The sequence below is a fragment of the Penicillium concentricum genome (assembly GCF_028827145.1).
Source record: "Penicillium concentricum strain IBT 3081 chromosome Unknown utg000002l_segment0_segment0, whole genome shotgun sequence".
NCBI classification, from domain to species: Eukaryota; Fungi; Ascomycota; class Eurotiomycetes; order Eurotiales; family Aspergillaceae; genus Penicillium; species Penicillium concentricum.
In genome coordinates this window covers 8,772,855-8,793,157 of record NW_026622755.1, presented here as the reverse complement: position 1 = coordinate 8,793,157, position 20,303 = coordinate 8,772,855, and the positions used below count along the sequence as shown (strand labels likewise).

Below are 20,303 nucleotides of genomic sequence, written 5' to 3'. Positions count from 1 at the left end.
GTCGACATGAGTGTATCCAGATAGGCCGGCGGCATAACACTCTCCAACGCAACTTTCATATTCAGCGCCAACGTGCGCGAGTGCCACCGGTGTTGCTGTGTATAGATAGCCGCCCATCATCCAAAAGCTATCGAACCGTGACTGCCTTCTTTTTAAACCGCAGATCTCGCCAGAAATAACACCCTATGTGGCATCTATGCGAGCTAAAATCTCGTGGGGACCGAGCTTCTGCTTAAGATTGGCCTCGTCATCATGCTGTCCATGCCATTCTTGACACTGTAATGAATCTGGCTTGGAGAGTTGCCTAGCATATCAGCAACTGCCGTACACCATATGACAGCATCCAAGTCAACATTTCTGCCATTCGACAACCACATCCCCATCCCCGTGTATGCAACAGGTTCAACATCAGTTTTGAGGAGAGTCTAGTTGTCCCCTGCCTAGGCATTGCGTTCGCCGATGACGCTCTCCCTCCCTGCGGATCTAAGGCTTGCGGCAAGAATTATAGCTCTCTGCCATCAGGTAGCAGGTTAATATGGTTATTTTTTTTTATTTCTTATCTTCTTGCGGATTTCCGCCTCCGAGTATGAAGACTTCAGCCTCAGAGCTCTCAATACCATAAATTCTTCTTCCAGGAGAATGAGGTAAGCTCTCATACTCTTTATGCGAGTCCGGATCTTCGAGAACAGTGCGCAGCACCCATATTTTCACTCGATTATCTCGTTAGCGCTTTTGGCCAGCAAGAGTACCAGGTGCCACCTTTCCTTTGCAAGTGGCAGCTGGTGGGTTGATTTGGACGACAATTTCATATTCAGTAAATTGCCGTGTACGAAAAATCATCTACCCTCCACCAGGTTCTACTTCAGTCGTTTGATCACAAGAATTGGCGTCGCTGGGGGAAATAGAACCCCGCTGTCAACAGTTGTATCTCCCTTGATGGCCCTCGGCTTGTTGGTCTCCAACAGACTAGTAGCAATCATGCCTGGTGTTTTGAATTTCCGTAGGTGGTACTTCAGTGCTAGCTGATCCTTCCAGTATGCCTGGTTCTCCAGACGCCGTCTTCCAGAGCCTCCGCATCATTCTGACCAGTGCGGTGTTCTGATCGTCACAACTTGCGCTTGGCTGGCTGGCTTATCGCCCGCCATTGAAGCCGGATCTATGGTTCCAGGAGCGAGCAGAGGAAGTGGATCTTAAGGTAATAACTTGGGGAAGTCGGGGCGTGGGGAACTTATCGTCTGGTGAGGACATATTCTCGTCTGTTCATCGCACATTAAACTTTTTTTAACACATTGGACCCGCACTTAGCAGTCGTCTGACAGAATTCACTAGCCGGCATTGTTGGATCGAAACAAACGATGCGTCTCGGGTGGAAGATGTTGAGACAGAGCATGCGCATTAATGGCCGAGGCTTCCATCTGTTTGTAACACAACAACCTTCTCCTCTCTTGTCGGAATATTTGATGGCCCTCCCTGGTCGACATTGCTAGGGTGATTATGGACAATTCTCCTGTATAAACTAGGCATTCACGGGTATTAGCCGACTATCATCCCGGGAGTCTACGAATTAGCGCAGTAACCGGCCGTCCATATCCCCGAGTGGAACCCACGAGGGCTTGAGTGGCATATTATGTATTCCCCAGAGCTTTGGCACTCATTCATGCCTCTTTTATCACCCCTTTATCCGCCAAAGTACCAAGTATTCTTCAAAAAATAGCCCATGGTACTTCGCCGGTAGTCAATTGGTTCTGACCTACATGGTGAACACACTGCAGGTTAAACTCTGGTGGCAAGCCACTGAAATTTAGCTAGACTTCAGGTGACCGGCAGTGGTATATTTACTTCTGCTGTCAGGTCTTCGACATTGGGTCTCTAGTGGGTCGATACCAACTCTTGTCCCGCTAGGGTTTTAGACGGTATAACATGCACTACATCATGTAGATAGTATATCCGACATGCAACTTTACCCAAAAAATTTTCAGTATCCCGGAAGTAAAGAAGATAAGCAAAAGGTCTTCGAATTATGCCCGAGGTTGTGTCTATCCGTTTATCTGCTAGCCGGAGTGTATATATTGATAGGCGTTCTACGGGGCTTTTTTATGTGCTCTTAGGATGTTCTGTTCTTCAGTTTGGTATTCTGTTCGCCTTTTTGTCTTTGAGTGTGGGTTGTATATATATTGTATGAGATGTGGATCCGTAGGTGGATGTTGACAATTATTACAAATAGCATACGTTCAACGTGTATATATAGAACCCAATTCCAAACCCAGTGAAAATCAGGCATAGAAAAAGAAACCCAAAGCTCAAAATGTAGCCGCCAAAGCAGCAGCAGCGGCAGCTGCTAAAGGCGCAGTGGTGATCAAAGGCTTCACAGCAGCTGCAGCAACACCAGTAGATAAAACCCCCACCGCCGTAGCCGAAGCCGTCGCATCGGCTGTGAAAGCGTAAATACCATCAGTAACTTGCATAGTTTTATAGCCAATAGACTGAAGTGCGATGGAGGCTGTGCTACTGAAAAGTTGGGCACGAGTGAACCCACCTCCAACGCTGGCGATTTGATAACTCGACGAACAGACAGCAGATTCAGAGGAATGAGTGAATATGCATGTCTGAACTGCAGTCATGTGGCTCGTAGCACTACCGTTGACCGTGGAAGCATGGAATGAGACGCTATAAGTGGCATCGCCCTGGACTATAGTTGCGGGAGTGTGTAATGGGCACCCAGTTCCGCTTTTCATACAGGCGACCTCGTACGTGGTAGCGTACTTGTCGATGGCAATAATTCGACCTGCGAGACTGGTGAAATCACCGATATCAGCGTCGGTGTGATTACGGTAGGCGAAATAGCTGATGGTCCTTGTACTGGGCTCGGCAGCTGCGACCAGGACCGATAGGGTAGAGGCGAGGAACCAGATCACGCGCATTTTGAATGATGATTGCATTCAAGCCTATGTAAAACGGCCATATCCGTTCGACAGAAGAAAACAAGTAAAAAGCAAAGCACAGATGAACTACCCTTCCTATGTGGCGCCCATGGCGGCTCATTTGGGCACTGGGCGCCGGAAGCCAAGCACCCTTCATATACTAGCGCATTGTTGTACTAGAACATCGATCGACCTTGGCGATTGCTACAGTGGCATCGGTGAGAGGTCAGGAAGTAACAAAGATAAAGATATGTATACTTTAGTAAAATAGTAGAAAAGGCCCCTGATTGCGAATATGCGGATGGCGTATTTACTACAATGGAAAGACAACCAGATATAATATACATTTCAGTTCTCTTCCAAGACGGCTGCTTCTTTGACAAAGGAAAAACCGCACCCACATAAATAATATAGGGCTTGCACGGAGCTCCATCCTACTTACTTTATACAAAATAGCTATGGGGAAGAAATAAAAAATAATCCCCTGACCCGGGATCGAACCAGGGACCTCAAGATGACAGGTTCTATAAAGAACAGGACAATTACAGTCTTGCGCTCTTCCAGCTGAGCTATCAGGGGAGGATATGTCAAAAACTCCGGAATTAGACATTATGAGCCAAAAGAAAACCTCCCACCACAAGACAAAGCACCCAGTGGTTCACCACCCATATTCCCAAGGACCGGACCACCAGCCAACATACATACTTACTCCAACCGAACTGGACGACCGAACCAAGCACATACAACCCCATGTTCCGACGCGCCTTAACCGCCGCCTCATCAGCGCGCGCACCCCCAAGCACAGTAGCAAGCGCCTCCAGCAAGCTACCACTCACCCGCCCATCATGGGACCATGTACGCGCACCTCGCAAACAGCCTGAAACGCTCCTCAATCGCATCTCGAATACAAAAAGCAAAGCAAAACTAACAGCCAAACCGCACCAACAGAGTCCCAGCACCACCCGCCTCTTCACCACCACCCCGTTCACAGCCTTCACAGCATCACCACCAACCAAAGACCCCTCACCATTCCGCCTCTCCGCAAACAAAACCTACAAATCCCCACCGCCCTCCTTCGAAGATGCATACTACAGCCCTTACCAGCCAAAGCGCCAATGGCCACCGGATATGTCGAAGCTGTCCCCGAAACACCAGTTCCGGCTTGAGCGCAAGTACCGTCGTCGCGCGGCGCTGAAATATGCCCGGCCGACGTTTATGAAGGCTACTCTGATTGGACAGTGGGTTGTTATTGGATGTGAGTTTTTGTTGAGATTAGGGGGTTGGGGATCTCGAATCGCGTATAAACCTGCGGTGATAATGCGGAGGGATTTCGAGGGAGGATGCTGACTTTTTTTTGCTACAGTTGTCATTATCTATGCCGTGCTATTCATGGAGTGGGAGTCGGATAATACTCCATTCCATGGGGTGAGTGCTCTCTCTGTCTTGGCTATGTTGATTTGCATCTTGGCTAACATGATTTCGCCTTGTAGATTCGGGATAGCTTCTTCGCTGGTCTCCGATCTATATTCTCCAGCGCACCGCCTCCTGGTCAGAGAAGGGATCAGAAGGATAATGCAGTGTCAGAGGAGAGCTCATAGTCGAGTCATATCGATTTGTGCCTGGCATCAATATTTTGTACAATATTCAACTAGATTCCCTACTTGTATCTACAGCCCTACCCCGGTCCGGGGTAGAAAATCTCAAAAATCAATAAGAAAGCTAGTGACGATTCATTCAATTCTCATATCTGTTCATAGGTCATTTGTCATGAAGAAATCCCGTCGGAAGAACAGGCGTCGCTGTACCATGGAGAGAAGGAGAAAGAGACAGGAAAAATCAACAGTCTCTTTCTCCTTTCTGCTCCGTCGCCTGTGCCAATATTTGGCTTCGTTACATCATGTCCGCAGGACTTATCTGGACAAGGAAATGCAGTCAACATGCCAATAACACCAAGAATGCCAACGCCCGTCAGAAATAACAGACCATCAATAAACTCCAAAGGTCAAGTAAACAAAAAATACCAACAAGATAAGTTGGGGTGGGGCTGCTTGAGGACCAGCCCTAACGCCGAGTCATGATAATGTGAAAGACAAACGAAAGATAGGAAATAAAGACAAGAGAGGAATGGGAAATTCGTTAAATCGAACCGGGGGGTTAGCGCACCCGGATCTTAGAGCCAGCTGCGCAGGTCGCTCGACGGGGTAGTCGGGCCGGCAGCTGAACGGTTGTCCGAGAAGTCCAGAGCAAGCTCTAGCCTGGGCGGCCGTTCATCGACCAGGCCCTTTCTAGGACTACCCGGTGCGGACTTCTTAGGGGATTTGGTGGGCGAGCCAGGTTCGCCTGCTCGGGGCGGGCCTTCACGCACAAAGGTATAAGGCCAGCCATCATCGACTGCGGCTGCAACCCAGGTTCGCAGGCAATCATGCACAGAAGAATAGAACTTCTCCTTGCAAGTACGCAGACTACCACCCATGACTTTCTCAAAACCAGAGGCACGAAGTTCATCACGAAGTTGGTTTCGCTCGTCAGGGGTGGGCAGGACGGCAATCAGGCCGTTCACAAGGTCGAGGTGTGCCGCAAGATAGTTGGTAGCATCCCATTCAACACCCCCAACGTATGGGGCAGCTGGAACAGGAGGACGAGGGAGTGGGAAGTGACGCTCGCTATAGGGACGAGTGTCTACTGGTGTCTTTTCGCCGAAAAGATCCTCTGACTTGGGGAGGGGAATCACATTTAGGTGATGAAGGAAAATCCAGAAAACCTCCTTGGTTACATTGGTGATCTCCTTACACCACACTCTATAGGGTCGTGACTGGTAAATATTGGCAATGAAGGACAGCGGCTGGTTGTCCACTGGTGGAGCAGGGTCCTTCAGATAAGAAAGGATCTGTTTGGCGCGCTTGGTCGCCAGTTCACCAACAGGAGCAGTGGATAGCTGCGTGAATAGCAGGTTTGCAATGATCCCTCGAGTGGTGAACTCACTGGGACCCTTCTTTTCCTCGTCAAAGAGCATATGCAGCAGAGCAGGGAAAAGCTCATCCTCGATGGCACCGAGGTGTGCCAGGGCGACGGATGTAGTGCAAAGAGCCTTCAGACAGAGCAATGCCTCGTGTAAAAGGGTATCCTCATGGTCCTCACTGTAAAACGGGTTAGTTACTGGTTTGAATAAAGGCAGATAGGACACATACCGCCAGGTCATCTTCATAATGCGGTAGAGAAGCTGTACGATCTCATCCATTCCCCCTTCAGTGATAAAGTCATTGACCCATTGCACGGTTTCATTACGTAGGAGAAGACGCAGTTTGTGCATCTTTCCCACCTCAACCATCTCGGGTTTTTGGATCTCTCTCAGGTAATGCACAAAGTCGGACGGATCCGCCGCGGTATCGACAGCGGCCGCATCAGCAAGTGATGCTGTTGAAGCATTGGCCGAGAGAGTGGTGTAGACACCAACCGGCTGAGAAAGGTCCACAGACCTTGGACGACGGCTTGATGCTTCACTATCCCGCCGCAACTTTTTGCCAGGCGACGAGGGACCCTTAGTGAAAGTGAATCCGCGACTCCTGGATCGTGACCGAGAACTTTTGCGATCATGAGGCTGGGAGTCTTCCTTGGATTCTTTGCCACGTCCTCGACGGCTATCACCGGTCCCCGCGCTGAGAGGAGTGATGTTCTCCGTCCGATCTTTCTGGATAAAATCGGCCTTGATGTTGGTATCAAGTGAGCGCATCTTGTCTCTCATGTTATGAGGAATATTCCTCGCATCCTACAGAGAGGTCAGCATTGCAATTCAAATTGATTGTATATAGTACGGCCGACGAACCAGCAGCTTCTCGAACTCGCTTTCGAGATCCTTGGAGTTCAGATGCTGATGCACTTCAGCATCTCGCTCCTTTGCATTGAATACCGAGATAGCAGCCTGTACACGAGAAAGCCGCTTGGGCTCTTCTTTCGCCATAGTAGGAGGGGATGTTCTTCGTGGACTTGGTGGCCCTCTGCTCTTAGAAGAAGCACTATCAGATCGCCCAGTAGGGTCGCTTTCTCCTGAAGGTGCGCGCTGCAACCCAAGAAGATCCTTCACTTTGCGGTTTCCTGACAGAATCTCCGACTTGGGGCGAGGTTTGGGGTCATTTGATTTGGCAAGGGAGGGTTGGTGGTAGTCATAGAAGTTGCGTTGCTGGCTTGGCCCATAGCCCTTGGGTGTATAGAGGGAGACTTCGTCTGCCACGGTTCGACTCATGTCGGCGGTCGAGTTCGGCCTCGATCGACCAGTGGGCTCTTTGTGACCCGAGGCCGAGTCCTGTGACCAAACCGGGGATGGCATATTCATGTTGTCAATCAGATCAGTCGGGCTGCGGTTTTCCTTATCGCGACTCTGCTTTGAGCCATCCTTTCTTCCCCGTTGGGACCTTTTGAGGATGGCCGAGAGACTATTGGAGGATTTGGCCTTTTTGGGCGACAGATCCTGACCTTGCTCAGACGTCTCCTCCGATTTACCATCCCTCCGCTCCATATAATTTCTCAGAGACTTCAATGAGACAGCGCTCTTAGTCTTCTTATGTAGGGCACCTTTGCCTTCCTTGCCCATCTTCGGCGTGGCTCCTCCGTGGTCGCCCGCATCACGATTGGGAACAATCTCACTGAGCGGGCGGTAGCCGGCAATAGAACCAGGCTCCTCACTGAATGAGAAAGGGATGTTCTCGCTTGGCTTGCTTCTCTGCAGAGGCCGCGGGGCCACGGCATCGTCGGCCGATTGATTTCGTTTATGGGTTTTGGATGACATTATGGCCCGGAACATGGACTGTTTGGTAGGGGATCGGTTCGCATCGTCAAAGATATGGGGACCAGAGGTACTGGCAGCCATTGCTATCCTCTTTGGCCAGCAACTAAGTACATCTTGTTAGCTGATGAAGTGGATGAAAGGGGGGGGGGACGGGTAGTTGCAGTTCGAACTCACGGGGATCTGTGCAAACAAACGCAGAATAGAACAGCAACGCAGTTCACAAAAAAAAAAAAAAAGGGCGATGATCAAGTATAGCCCCTAAATTTCAAAGAACTAAAAGGCGGGGAAGAAGACACTGGTGGAAGGAAAAGAAAAAGATCAGATGGGCAAGCTGGGGAATTTGAAGAATCAACGGCGTCTTGCTGCCAACAGCAACCGTCATCGAGTATCAAGATGTTGATCCACTTGCCTCGACTTAGCGCATGAGACGATCCTTGGGGTTGGCTGGATTGAAGGTGGAGGAGTAAACAACGTGCGGGTAAAGAGGTTGCGAGGGGCAACGTATGGACTTGGCGGTGAACATGTGGTTTATTAGTTATTAGCCTTCTATAGTATGATTTTCGAAGTGTTTTCCTATGGCCCGATATGTCATATTGCATATTATTGCTCATTCATTTGGTGTTATTCTTAGATGTGCATATAGTCCTTGCATGTTTCTTTTGTTATGATTGTTATGATTGTTGTTATTCTTGTTATTACTGAACCCGGCTAGTTATTATATATATATATTGAAGAGATCCTTGATTGACAACCTGATACATCGACTTTGAAATGTAAACATCGAAAAAGCAATATCTATATTCCAATTATCTTATAGGGTATTGGAATTGAGAATTCTTTGTTATTCTCCAAACATCAAAGGTGTGCCGAATGCCGGGAGAACTGGCCCAATTGAAAACAAATACACTCTCATATTACATGCATTTATGTCGAGTAACATCCAAGCCACTTTTTCCAAGATCTTCTGATCACATTTATGCGGATTGTGCATAGAACAAATGTATGGCTCTGACCGTTGACTTTGGATTTCGATCCGTTAGAAAACCGTTTACGATTTCCGGGGAATTAAGGCGATCACTTCCGTGAACATGAAAATATACATTGTACGGAGTAAGAATGTGTAGAACCGATATAAGCGGGTACTTGAATGCCACGAATGTGAGACAAGTCCCATTTATATAAGCTTTTTCCAGAACGGGACGGGAACCAGCGAAAATCGGACAGTTCCGGTCTCACAAGTTACTTACTTCACCTCTTTTGTACCTGAGACTCAAGATTTATTTAGAAACACCCCTGCAACCATGAATTGCCCCTCACGGACTGACGATACCCTCAAAAATCCGAGCTGGAATCAAAGCCCACCGCCCTTCAGCCCGGACACTACTATGCGAAATGACTTCAATGGTCTCGCCAATTCCAGAGTCCATCGCAGACATGTCAATTCTGCAAATGCAGCAGGAGATGATTCGTTATCTATTGACAGACCGAACAGTTGTCAAGATCCAGACCCGGGAAAAGAAAAGGCCCCTAGCGGCGAAGTGATCGCTGCGGACTCGGGAGGTGATTCACCTCCGAGGAGCAGCCGATCACCTCGTCGCCCTTTTTTTACTTGTTTGACATCTTCTACTCTGCACTGTGCTCGAAGCCTGGCTAAATTCAGCCGCTTCATTGGCCCTGGTTTCCTTATCGCGGTTGCATATATCGACCCCGGAAATTACGCCACCGATGTCGCAGCTGGTGCAGACTTTAAGTACGCTTTGTTGTTTATTGTGCTCATTTCCAACCTATTTGCGATTCTTCTGCAGTCCCTATGTATCAAGCTGGGCTCGGTGACTGGCCTGAATCTGGCCGAAAATTGTCGGGAGCACCTTCCGAGATGGCTAGTGATTTTTCTTTATATCCTCGCGGAAGCGGCCATTATTGCAACTGATATTGCAGAGGTGAGTGTCACATCTTGGTCTAGAGGGCTTTAATTTATATACTGACAAGTTTGGAAGGTGGTTGGATCAGCGATCGCGTTGAACTTACTGTTCAATCTTCCCTTGGTAGCTGGTTGTGCTATCACATTGGTAGACGTTCTTTTCATTCTCATTTTCTACCGACCTAATGGGAAGATGTGGGGACTCAGACTGTTCGAGTTCTTTGTAATGGCTTTGGTGTTAGGCGTTGTCGTTTGCTTTTGCATTCAACTCTCTCTTATAAAGGACCAGTCAGTCGGTGAAGTGTTCCGCGGATATCTACCATCTTCAGCCATCGTTCAATCAGAAGGGTAAGTCTGTCTAGTCTGACTTTTGGTTGCCCCCGCAAAGTTTTCAACTACTAATGCATCCACAGTCTCTACCAGAGTTGTGGAATCCTCGGTGCCACTGTTATGCCACACTCCCTATTTCTTGGTAGCGGCGTGGTTCAGTCCCGTCTCAAGGAATTCGACGTCAATTCTGGTTATGTGGAGTCAACTGTGCCTCTAGGGAACGCCGACGGCGAAGTCAAATATCGCCCATCGATCCATGCAATCCGCGGCTGCATGAAGTACTCAATCATCGAGTTGTCGCTCTCACTTTTCACCTTCGCCCTGTTTGTGAACAGCGCAATTCTGATTGTCGCGGGTTCTGCTCTCTATGGTGTTCCTGGCGGAGACAATGCCGACCTCTTTGGAATTCACAGCCTGCTGTCCAAGTCGATCGCACCAGCTGCAGGCTTGGTATTTGCTCTCGCTCTGCTACTGTCGGGTATTTCCGCTGGAATCGTTTGCACGATTGCTGGTCAAATGGTGAGCGAGGGGATGCTGAACTGGACCATTAAACCGTGGATGCGAAGGCTCATCACCCGCTCGATCAGTATCATTCCTAGCATCATCATTGCTGCGGCTGTTGGCAAGGAGGGCCTTGACAGGACTTTGACTGCGAGTCAGGTTGCTTTGAGCGTTCTTCTGCCATTTGTCTCGGCGCCTCTCATCTGGTTCACTTGCCTCAACCGCTACATGACCGTTCGAACTGAAGAAGCTTCTGAACGAGAGGGTGAAGTTGATGTAGTGACAGTCCCGATGCGCAATAACCTAGTCACTTCGGTGGTTGCAGTCCTTGTATGGCTTGTCATCGTTGTGATGAATGTGGCGCTGTTGGTGCTGGTGGGAATGGGCAAGGCGTCTTGATCTCTAGTGATGCTGTCCATGACACAAACAATATGTATCTGGGACGGTAGCAATGACTAAGCACGTCCTTGATTACAGTGAAAATAGATTTATGGAGCTTGATCATGCATACGATAATTGCTATCATATAACACATGGATGAAATGAGGGCTTCAAATAGAATATGAGAGTAGCTTATTGCAAGTTAAGATAAACACCCAATCAACTCCGCTGCCTGTGCCTTGACACAGATGAACACCTGGTTGCCGCTAAACAAAAACACGCTTTAACATTAATCTTATCCAAGTCCGCCTGCGGCCTCTTTGACCTTATGTTGCTCAGGCGGCTCATCAATAAACTGCGGGGGAGCCACCTCATCCTGTAAGAAGCTCGGCATAGCACTCTCGCCCATGCTGCTCTCAAACATGGATTCCTCGCCAAGCGCCTCGAGCTCTGCATCCAACTCGGCCTCATCAACATCCTCAGGGACATCATAAGCCCGGGAGATACTTTCTTGAATCTCATTCCCGACCTCCATCAGATCCGCCATCTCATCCTGCATCTGCTCGATCTTATCGATGTCGACCTTGCCATACTGCTTCTTGAGTTCCTTGGTCGTGGTCTTCATCGCATCCACCGTCGTCATCACATTCTTCAAATTATCCTGCATCATGCCCGCCTGCTCCATGTTCCATGATTGTTGCGAGAGTTGGTCTCGCTGCGCCTCGTATTGTTTTCGTCGCTGAAGGACTTTCAGCGCTTTCTGTCGGAGGGCATTCTTGCCGGGCCCGTCGCGCATCTTGGCGATCTTGGTTTGGTATGTAGAGAGTTCGGAGTTGAGCGCTGCTAGCTTGACATCTATGCTGGAAACTCGAGTGTCGACCTGTTGTATGGTTAGTGGGGTACCTTGAGGGGCGGGGATGGATGCCTTGGAACAGGCTTGCGCGGGCATCGTACATTGGTAATAGCACCTTCAAGAGTCGGCTTGGGGCCCGTACTCTTTGTGCCAAATAGTCGGTTCATGATGGTGGGTTGTGTTGTGGGTTATTATTGAAAGGCGAATGTGAGGGTAAGTAGGCAGCGGACTTGGGAGCGATTCCAGACCGCGCGTGGCCAGTGCTCAATAAAACCGCGATCGGTGGGCCGAGGTGGTAATTTGACCAATAGCTGGGATGGAGCGCTTCTAAGAGCTGGCGAAGTATAAGATACTAAGGAACGAGTCTTGAATTGTTTCCTATGTAAGTACTTAGGTACGGAGTATACGTATTACGTTATGTAGGTCGGGTTTCCTGCTACTTCATGGGTTTCCGTTTTGGTCCTTGGGCCTTGCCGCTTTTCCTCTCAGTAAAACTGAGCACGACTCTTTTTTATATAAGCTCACTGATCGCCCCCGGGCTCCGGGGGTGCTCCGGGGCCAGGTGCCCCCGGGGCTAGGTGTACCTGGGATCTAGCTTGTCAAGTTCCATCTTTCTGATTGAGCTCCCAAGTTACCTGTAGTGCCCACTGACACCAAATTGAAAGCATTGTTGTCATTGGAAATGTATCAGAATAAAAAACAAAAGAGTCATCGCCCGTAGGCGATCCGGCAACTTGAGATCAAACGGGCACGGCATTCAAGCTGAAGATGGACGGGCTCCAAGTGGGCGCCCAAATTGTCGAAAACGACAACCGCTAGGCCAATTGCCCGCCCATCTATCCATTCATACTGGGCAGCGCCATTTCTTATATCAAGTGAAAATAGAGAATGAAAATGAGCACAAAACCACCACTATTTGTGTCCCAGCTTCTAACGATATATAGAAAGCAGATGCTTGATGCCTTTACGGAGGGGACGTCACGATAACCACGGAGCTCGGAGTCTCAGGTCCATGTCATAGGCGAACAGAGGTTTCAAGCCAGACTTGAAACCAGTCTGTGCAGCGCAACGAGTGGGTGTCCAGCTAATGGTATCGAAAGTGCTGACACCCGCGCTACTTTCCGGCAGAAGTCGAAGCACGCCTTCCTATATGTAAGATCGTGGTTTTTGAACTATCACATTTATTGATCTAACTCCGACGTCCAAGAGTGTCTTGACGATGACTCCATGACCTTGCTCTACAGCGATGTGCAAATGTAGGTGCAGATTACCGGGTAGCTCTTTCTCATCTATGGTTGATAAGGCTGGTGATGGGTAGGGATTATTGGTGCATTTCAGGTGCTGCTAGGGTGTTCGTATGGAGGGCCGGAAGTGGAATTTATTGTGGTGGACTTGGTATTAACATTATCTTTGTTTGTATGCCATGCCTGGCAAGGCAAAGCTTGATGAAGTATGTACATGTAGTTCTTTCTATGGCCCATGCTGTATGATCCTCGTACCGTCTAACGACGGACACACCAGATAAGATGATATTAGTTCTGAACAAAGTTAATTTCCTAAACATAACTGTTCCATTTCTCTTCACACCAGGCCCAGAACTTGTTCCCATAATCCAGACCCCCCTCCTCCTTAGAATCACCAGCCTTGATGAGGTCCTGTCGCGGAGTAGCCTCATTGGGGCGGATCCGGCCCCAAGGAATGATGTACGAACCGCTATTTTCCAACGTAATGTCGGAAGAAAGTCCAGCATAAAGTTCCGTGTATGCGCCGTAGATGGCATCACTCAGGAGAACTTTGTTCAAGACGAACATGATGGCTGCAGGGGTCCCATTAAAGGAAGCTGTCTTCAAAAAGCCCGGGTTCAAACAGACACTGACGATTCCATCCTTGGAATATCGACGAGCAAATTCTCGACTGAGAATCCAGGTGCCCGCTTTGGACGTCCCGTAGTTATCAGTGCGACTGTTTGTTCCTTTGTCCAACAGGTCGAAATTGAGGCCGTTGGGTGGTGAGCCCCCTCTGCTAGCGCGCTCGATGTCCAGATGACACGAGTCTTGCCACTCTCGCCAGAAGCGGCGGCAGCACGTAGCTGTGGGAGGAGGAGCTTAGTGAAGAGAAGTGTCGCAATGCAGTGCATTCCTATCATGGCCTCGAAGTCTTGGGCTGTGCGTTGGCCAATCGTGACCATGTTAGCTCCGGTGCCGGCATTGTTCCACAGTACATCTAGTTTATCTTCCTGCTGCGCGAAGCTTTCTGCTGCGGCCTTGACAATCAAGAGATCGTTTAGATCCAGATGCAGGAACTTCAGTTTGCCACTCGTATTTTTGGATTTTGACGCCTCTGTAATCGTTTTGATGACTGCTTCTGCTTTGGTCTGTAAGTTTAAGATGATTAGTAGAGTTGGAGGCCGCGAAAAAATTGTCAAGACTCACCTGGGACCGAGACGCCATATAGACAGTTGCCCCGCTCGCGTAGAGAATCTTGCACAGCTCAAGTCCAATACCCGCATTTCCACCCGTCACAATAAAAACGCGGCCATTCTGCGAGCCTGGGGGTGCATCTGCCTCAGTAAAAGCTGGTGCAGGAGGATATGCTTGGGTAAAGGTGGCGCGGAGGCTTGAAAAGGGCGCCATGATTTTGCCTCGATGAATAGATGATACTTATGATATACAGCACTTGGTTCATATTTGGGGTTTAAGAGGAAGATATTAAAAGGGATGGCCTTCAAATTAGCCCGAGTGGATTTCTAATAAGCAGGGTGCGGATTACCCAGCACCAGACAGTGTACGAATCAAGTGTCTCATTCGCCATCCTAGTTGTTGATAGCACATATTCGTCCGTCCGGACCAACTGTAGATTTAGGATTGACCCGCTCCCGAGCGGGTCAATCCTAAAGAAGGAAAACCGCTACATAGCATACTGAATTAACACACCCCCGGAAAGGAAGTAGGAGAAGAGAAAGAGATGGGTGGAAAACCTGCCACATACAGCCTCACATAAGACATCACAGCAACAAGTATAATGCGTATTCACGGATAGACAACTACACGATTGTTACTGGTATGCGTCATTGCGTTAAATGCGACTATGAGTGACTTGGTACAAATAAGTTCAATTATATCACTTTTTCCCGCTTGGTTGGTCATGCACACCCAACTTGTGCGGCGGTTTCTCGAAAACGGCATGATCTATGATTCTGCGTGATCAATTCGATGAGGCATCACACGTTTCATGCCTGCCCTTAGACAAAATTGAGCTACTTCTGCCGAGAAAATGTACAAAATAGCACTGAATGGAAGGGAAAAACTCCATGGACTGAACCTGCCATCAACCATGGACATTGTCAATAGTCTTAGGGTCCTATATCAAGATCAAGATAAGCTAGATGAGGTCAAGTAGATGCGTGACCCCTATCTGAAAAGGAGAAACTGCTGGGGCCACAAATCTGTTGAGAAATTGTAGTAAGCTGTTGTGGTCTACAAGACGAAGGCTAGAACAGAGAAGGGGAAAGAGGTGTGGAAAAGGAGAGCTCCCAGAGCTATAACTAGTTAGTTAACATAGTAATATGTGATGCCTGAGGCCACAATATACACGTGATTGTACAGTACATTCAAAGTTTCAGTTTACATGAGTTTAGCTTGTTTCATCTTATTAATGGAATTGTCGGATGATCTGCTGGGATTTAGATCCTTGTATTGGCAAGTTGGGCTACGTGGGACAGGACACTGAATGTATTGGCTACTTTCTTTAGCACACAAATCTGGCGGGGAAGGGTTGTACCGAGTACCCAGTACCCACCGTCATCTTGATGGATGCAGATGAGATGGAAATTTAAAAGCACAATGAATAAACAAGATTTTAAAATAAAAGAGATATAGACATATAATAACATATAATAATTCTCATAGATTATATTCAGGGATCTTGTAGTTCTTATCTGGAGGTTTTTTTTATCCCCGCGGTGATTACATACGTGTTTCCGCCCCTGCTACAGGGCTCGTGGCCATCAGGGATCGGTAATCGATCACAGCTTCCCCGAAGCGGAACCTCTCTTTCTTCTCCCAACTGCTTCCTTGATGGACAGGTGTTGAGTCGCCATTCCCGTCTTTGTGTGTGTGTGTGTGTGTCTATCGAGTCTGCTCATTTTGACTCTCCAACTCCACTCGCCATTTCTTCATCTTCCCCTCTCCAAACCCACAGGGAGGTCCAGATTTCTCTCTTTCTTCGTCATTCCCTCGAGATTGAAGGTACGCTCTATCAAGGGCTCCGTATTCTGATTCATCAGCTCCCATGAACCTCCCCCTGACCAGATCCTTCAACTCCGTCTGTCACACTCGGTGAAGGCGGCCTGAATCACGGGAACACATCATCGGGACTGCTGGTGATGCAAGCGTGTGAATCTGATTGCTGATACATTATCTATCCACACAGCGCTAGATCGCATCAATTTTCAAATCGATTTACCTCTCTAGCTTCAGTCATTTATTGGCCGTGACGGTCCAGCGTACCCCACTCGACCTGCGCGACCTGGTCTCTGTGTGTGGACACCACGCCTGGGCTTGCCGGTGTATTGACCTGTCGCGCAACCTCTCCTGGGAACCCGATAATTCGAACCCTTGTATCATAGACTGCTCCGTTACGACATCTCGGAGACGAACGAAACGAATCCATTTTATGAATCATTTCCCTCGGCTATATACTCCATCATGTTTTGGCGGTTTGGGGGATATGCGAATATCTCCACCATCGATACCCTGCTTGACAAACCCGATGTCACTCTTGAGGAACTCCTAGATGAGCCCGAGATCATCCAAGAACTGAAACAGCTTAATACGAAACTCATTGAATACCTGCGCGAGGATCATGTCTTGAAACGGCTTATGGACTATGTCACTGCACCGAGCTTAGTGAGTGACGACGAAGAGAACGACGAAGACGATGCGATAGATGCCTCAAAGAAGGACAAGGATGATGCCGCTTCCGCAGACCAGACGGACACGGACGAAGAGAAGGAAGGGGATCCGCTGAGGGATATCCTTGACCCGGAGGACCTAGACAAAGTTGAGAAGAACCGTCTGAAGCATGCCTATATCGCTTGTGAGATTCTCTCATCAGAGACCTGGTCCATCCTCGAATCTATGATGGCCAACCCTTCATACTTGCGAGACTTCTGGGGCTTCCTGCGACGATCCCCACCTCTTGATTCATTGCAGGCAAGCTACTTCACGAAAGTAAACGAGACTTTGCTTGATAAAAAGACCGAGGAGATGCTGGAGTTCCTCAAGACCCTCGATGGAATCGTCCCGGCATTGTTGCAGCATGTTGATAACCCGATGGTCATGGATCTCCTCCTAAAAATTATCAGTCTTGAGAAGGCGGAAGGTGGCCAGGGCACCGTCGACTGGCTCAAATCCCAGGACTTGATACCCAACCTTCTGTGTTTCTTGTCGCCTGATCGTCCGGCATCCGTTCAAACCTCGGCAGGTGACTTCCTGAAAGCGATCATCACCATATCTGCAAATGCAAGCCCCAACGACCAGTCATGCATTGGCCCTAACAGTTTGACACGTCAGCTTGTCTCGACCCGGTGCGTACAGCAGCTCATCGATGCTATGCTCATGGGTGGTAACCCCCTGACCGTGGGCGTGGGTATTGTTATCGAGGTAATCCGCAAGAACAATTCCGACTATGATCCGGAGTCCCTTAGTGGGCCCGATACAATGCTCACCACTTATGACCCAATCTACCTTGGGAAGTTGCTGCGTCTCTTCGCCAAACATATTCCCCAGTTCATGGCCCTCATTCAAAGTTCCCAGCACACCATCCATGATGGAAACAAGCTCAAGACCGTTGAGCGAGGAAAGCTGAGCTCTGCATGGGGTGGGCAAATTGAGCCTCTTGGTTTCGACCGATTCAAGACATGTGAATTGATGGCAGAGCTGCTTCATTGCAGTAACATGGGTCTTCTGAATGAGCCAGGCAGTGACGAGTACGTCAAGCAGAGAGATGAGGACCGTGAGCGGTTGATCCGTGAAGGAGTTTTCGATCCACACCGAGACGAGAATTCCGGTGTTGATTGTAATGATACGACGGTCGATTTCGCAAACGATTCAGCTTTCGACTCTGGATCACCGGAAGATATCAAGGTCACAGAAGTGCCACACGCGGGCGATGAAGAAGGGTTTGAAGATGTTGGTGCATCTGGTGTTTTAGTGGGCCCCAAAGCTGGTGCCGACACAGCGACTATTGCAAACTCGCAGCCAACGGAAACAGTCAGCGAAATTCCTCCATCAAAGATCACAGCAGCAGAGCCAGTGTCTCCCGAAGAAACCACAAACCCATCTCAAAGTTCCACTGCAGCCATTGCGGACCCCTCGTCGCCTACTATTGGTCTCCCTGATCAAGTTGGCAGCATGAGTCTTGGAAATGAGCCCCAAGGCGAGCAGCAAAAGCCCGGAAAGGGTGATCAAGAGCCCGTGGCTTCTCCCCCTCAAGATGTTCCAGCTCCTCTCTTCTCTAAGGAACAAACATCACAGTCAAACCAACCCCCTGCCGATCAATCGGAAGAAGCATCTAGTGTTACTGCACAGGCCGAGGAAACAAGCATTATGAATGACGGAGGCGATGAGGATTCGGCCGAACAATACATCCAACTCGATACTGATGGGCGACCTGTTGTTGGTGATTACTTGAAGATCCAGTTTGTGGAGAATAAAGTGGTTCCAACCATACTAGTTAGTATTCCTCCTGGAAAAGGCTGAACAACTATGCTAACCATTGATAGGGCTTCTTCTTCCGTTTCCCATGGAATAACTTCCTTCACAATGTTGTTTATGATGTGATTCAACAAGTCTTCAATGGCCCCATGGAGCGTGGCTACAACCGGGCACTCGCAGTAAATGTATTTGACATCGGACGGATCACTACCGCGATTGTTGAAGGACAGAAGCGCAGCGATGAGACCCAGCGGACCAAGCAAATCCGCCTCGGATACATGGGTCACCTTACTCTTGTTGCGGAGGAAGTCGTTAAGTTCAGCGAGCGTCATCCGCCAGAGTTGCTTTCACGGGCCGTTATGGAGAGTGTGTTGAATCCTGACTGGATTGAGTACGTCGAACAGACTTTGTCAGAGACTCGCGAGCGAGACAATGCCATTCTAGGTGGCGTTCGTCCTGATATGTCTGGGTCTCGTCAGACTAGCCTTAACAACACCAACTCTGGCCAAGGGTTCTCTAACTCCAATGCCCTGGCAGACGCAGGATTGAACGGAGGAATCGGTGGCTCAAACTTCCAGAGCTTCGACATCGGCCAAGGAAGTGCTTCCGGTGGAGCATTCGGTGGGGGTGGCACCTCCCTTTTGAGTGGCTTTGCCAGCTCAAGCGATGACGACGAGGACGAAGAAATGGAGGACCAGGACGACAGAGACTCCGGAAATGCCGATCAAGGCGACACTGATAATGTAGGTGATCTCTTCCCGATCGACATAATGGGGCACGATTCTTAAACCGACTCCGTGCATCCCCCATTATCTTCTGCCTTCTCCCTTCTCCCTTTCTCCAGTTTTTGATCTCAATATCCCCCATGTATCAAAAGCTATAGCAAGAGGCAACGAGGCAAGGTTCCAGGTAGAGTGCTGGATCGCTAGCGCTTGTTCAATGGAGCCATCGACTTCCTGTTGCACGTCTGGACTCCTTATTTGCCCATGTGTTTTACATTGTCCCCTCATGTAAAATCCCAGCCCAGGGAATCTTCCTGTGTCACTTTTCTCCTGAAATGGGAATTCTCCGCACTGTTCCCTTTCCATTTACAGGCTGCGCGCTGTCAAATGTATTGTATCTTTACTAACATGGGTTTCTAATAGGTGTTGACAAGTTCAGCTAGTCAACCTATTCCTATTTTACCCCCGCCACCTGCTCCATTGAGCCTTGGTCCATCCCGGGCACGCCGTCAATTAGCCGCGCGCCTTGCCGCTCAAAAGCAACAATCATCAGAAAATGAAGAGGGCGACGGGGAAGACAGAGGGGCCGAAGAAAATGAAGACCGAGAGTCAGACTGGCCGAGCAACCCATTCGTAATTGCAGGGATCGATGATGATGCCGAGGGTGGCAGCTCTGCGTTCCCCAATAGTGACTTTGGTTCAGCCAATGCCAAACACTCACCTACCTTCCCAGAATCGGGATTCAGCCCCCCAGACTCGCTGTCGACCAACTCATCTGAAGATGAAGGTGATGGCCACGCAGAATCCGTGAGGCGCCAGGTTCGTGTCCCCCTCGAAGTTGAGGATGACGACGACGACGAGATGGGTGAGATGGTCGGGCCGAGTGGCATTGGCATGATGGACTCCGACGATGAAGATGAGGCTATCATTAATGAATCTCTTGGTTACTCCAACCTCTCAGGCCCCGGCCGATACAACAACTTCCGTCGAACCCGGGCCGTGAGCTCCCATTATGATGACGAGCAAAACGACAGCAGTGATGGCGAGGACGACGGACTGGTGGAAATTGTGGTACCTGGCCGCAAGTCCTCGACCTCGAACTAAGCCTGGACTCTTTGCATTTGATTGCGTGGCCGTGACGGTACATCCCACCAGGAGAAACCATGTGGGGTTTT

The 20,303-nt window shown here is 49.1% G+C and overlaps 8 protein-coding genes across 8 annotated transcripts; 3 read left to right on the top strand and 5 right to left on the bottom strand.

Moving 5' to 3' along the window:
• Positions 1 to 2,300: 2,300 nt before the first annotated feature.
• N7517_007055 (uncharacterized protein) lies at positions 2,301 to 2,921 on the bottom strand (the record flags this gene model as incomplete). Its single annotated transcript, XM_056724785.1, has 1 exon — positions 2,301 to 2,921. The coding sequence occupies one exon, from the start codon at positions 2,919 to 2,921 to the stop codon at positions 2,301 to 2,303; it is 621 nt and encodes a 206-aa protein (XP_056581035.1).
• A 750-nt stretch (positions 2,922 to 3,671) lies between these two features.
• Positions 3,672 to 4,519, top strand: N7517_007054 (uncharacterized protein; the record flags this gene model as incomplete). The annotated part of the gene is made up of 3 exons (XM_056724784.1): positions 3,672 to 4,176; positions 4,285 to 4,346; positions 4,412 to 4,519. The coding sequence occupies 3 exons, from the start codon at positions 3,672 to 3,674 to the stop codon at positions 4,517 to 4,519; spliced, it is 675 nt and encodes a 224-aa protein (XP_056581034.1).
• A 572-nt stretch (positions 4,520 to 5,091) lies between these two features.
• On the bottom strand, positions 5,092 to 7,785 carry N7517_007053 (uncharacterized protein; the record flags this gene model as incomplete). Its single annotated transcript, XM_056724783.1, has 3 exons — positions 5,092 to 6,058; positions 6,110 to 6,687; positions 6,745 to 7,785. 3 exons carry the CDS (start codon positions 7,783 to 7,785, stop codon positions 5,092 to 5,094), a joined length of 2,586 nt encoding a protein of 861 aa, XP_056581033.1.
• Positions 7,786 to 9,005: 1,220 nt separating this feature from the next.
• Positions 9,006 to 10,855, top strand: N7517_007052 (NRAMP family metal ion transporter; the record flags this gene model as incomplete). The annotated part of the gene is made up of 3 exons (XM_056724782.1): positions 9,006 to 9,644; positions 9,702 to 9,973; positions 10,039 to 10,855. 3 exons carry the CDS (start codon positions 9,006 to 9,008, stop codon positions 10,853 to 10,855), a joined length of 1,728 nt encoding a protein of 575 aa, XP_056581032.1.
• A 277-nt stretch (positions 10,856 to 11,132) lies between these two features.
• N7517_007051 (putative SNF7 family protein (Cta1)) lies at positions 11,133 to 11,857 on the bottom strand (the record flags this gene model as incomplete). The annotated part of the gene is made up of 2 exons (XM_056724781.1): positions 11,133 to 11,717; positions 11,792 to 11,857. The coding sequence occupies 2 exons, from the start codon at positions 11,855 to 11,857 to the stop codon at positions 11,133 to 11,135; spliced, it is 651 nt and encodes a 216-aa protein (XP_056581031.1).
• Positions 11,858 to 13,246: 1,389 nt separating this feature from the next.
• On the bottom strand, positions 13,247 to 14,323 carry N7517_007050 (Glucose/ribitol dehydrogenase; the record flags this gene model as incomplete). The annotated part of the gene is made up of 3 exons (XM_056724780.1): positions 13,247 to 13,623; positions 13,674 to 14,064; positions 14,123 to 14,323. 3 exons carry the CDS (start codon positions 14,321 to 14,323, stop codon positions 13,247 to 13,249), a joined length of 969 nt encoding a protein of 322 aa, XP_056581030.1.
• Positions 14,324 to 16,172: 1,849 nt separating this feature from the next.
• Positions 16,173 to 16,361, bottom strand: N7517_007049 (uncharacterized protein; the record flags this gene model as incomplete). The annotated part of the gene is made up of 1 exon (XM_056724779.1): positions 16,173 to 16,361. One exon carries the CDS (start codon positions 16,359 to 16,361, stop codon positions 16,173 to 16,175), a length of 189 nt encoding a protein of 62 aa, XP_056581029.1.
• Positions 16,362 to 16,396: 35 nt separating this feature from the next.
• Positions 16,397 to 20,232, top strand: N7517_007048 (SAPS family protein; the record flags this gene model as incomplete). Its single annotated transcript, XM_056724778.1, has 3 exons — positions 16,397 to 18,424; positions 18,475 to 19,149; positions 19,552 to 20,232. 3 exons carry the CDS (start codon positions 16,397 to 16,399, stop codon positions 20,230 to 20,232), a joined length of 3,384 nt encoding a protein of 1,127 aa, XP_056581028.1.
• Between the last annotated feature and the right edge of the window lie 71 nt (positions 20,233 to 20,303).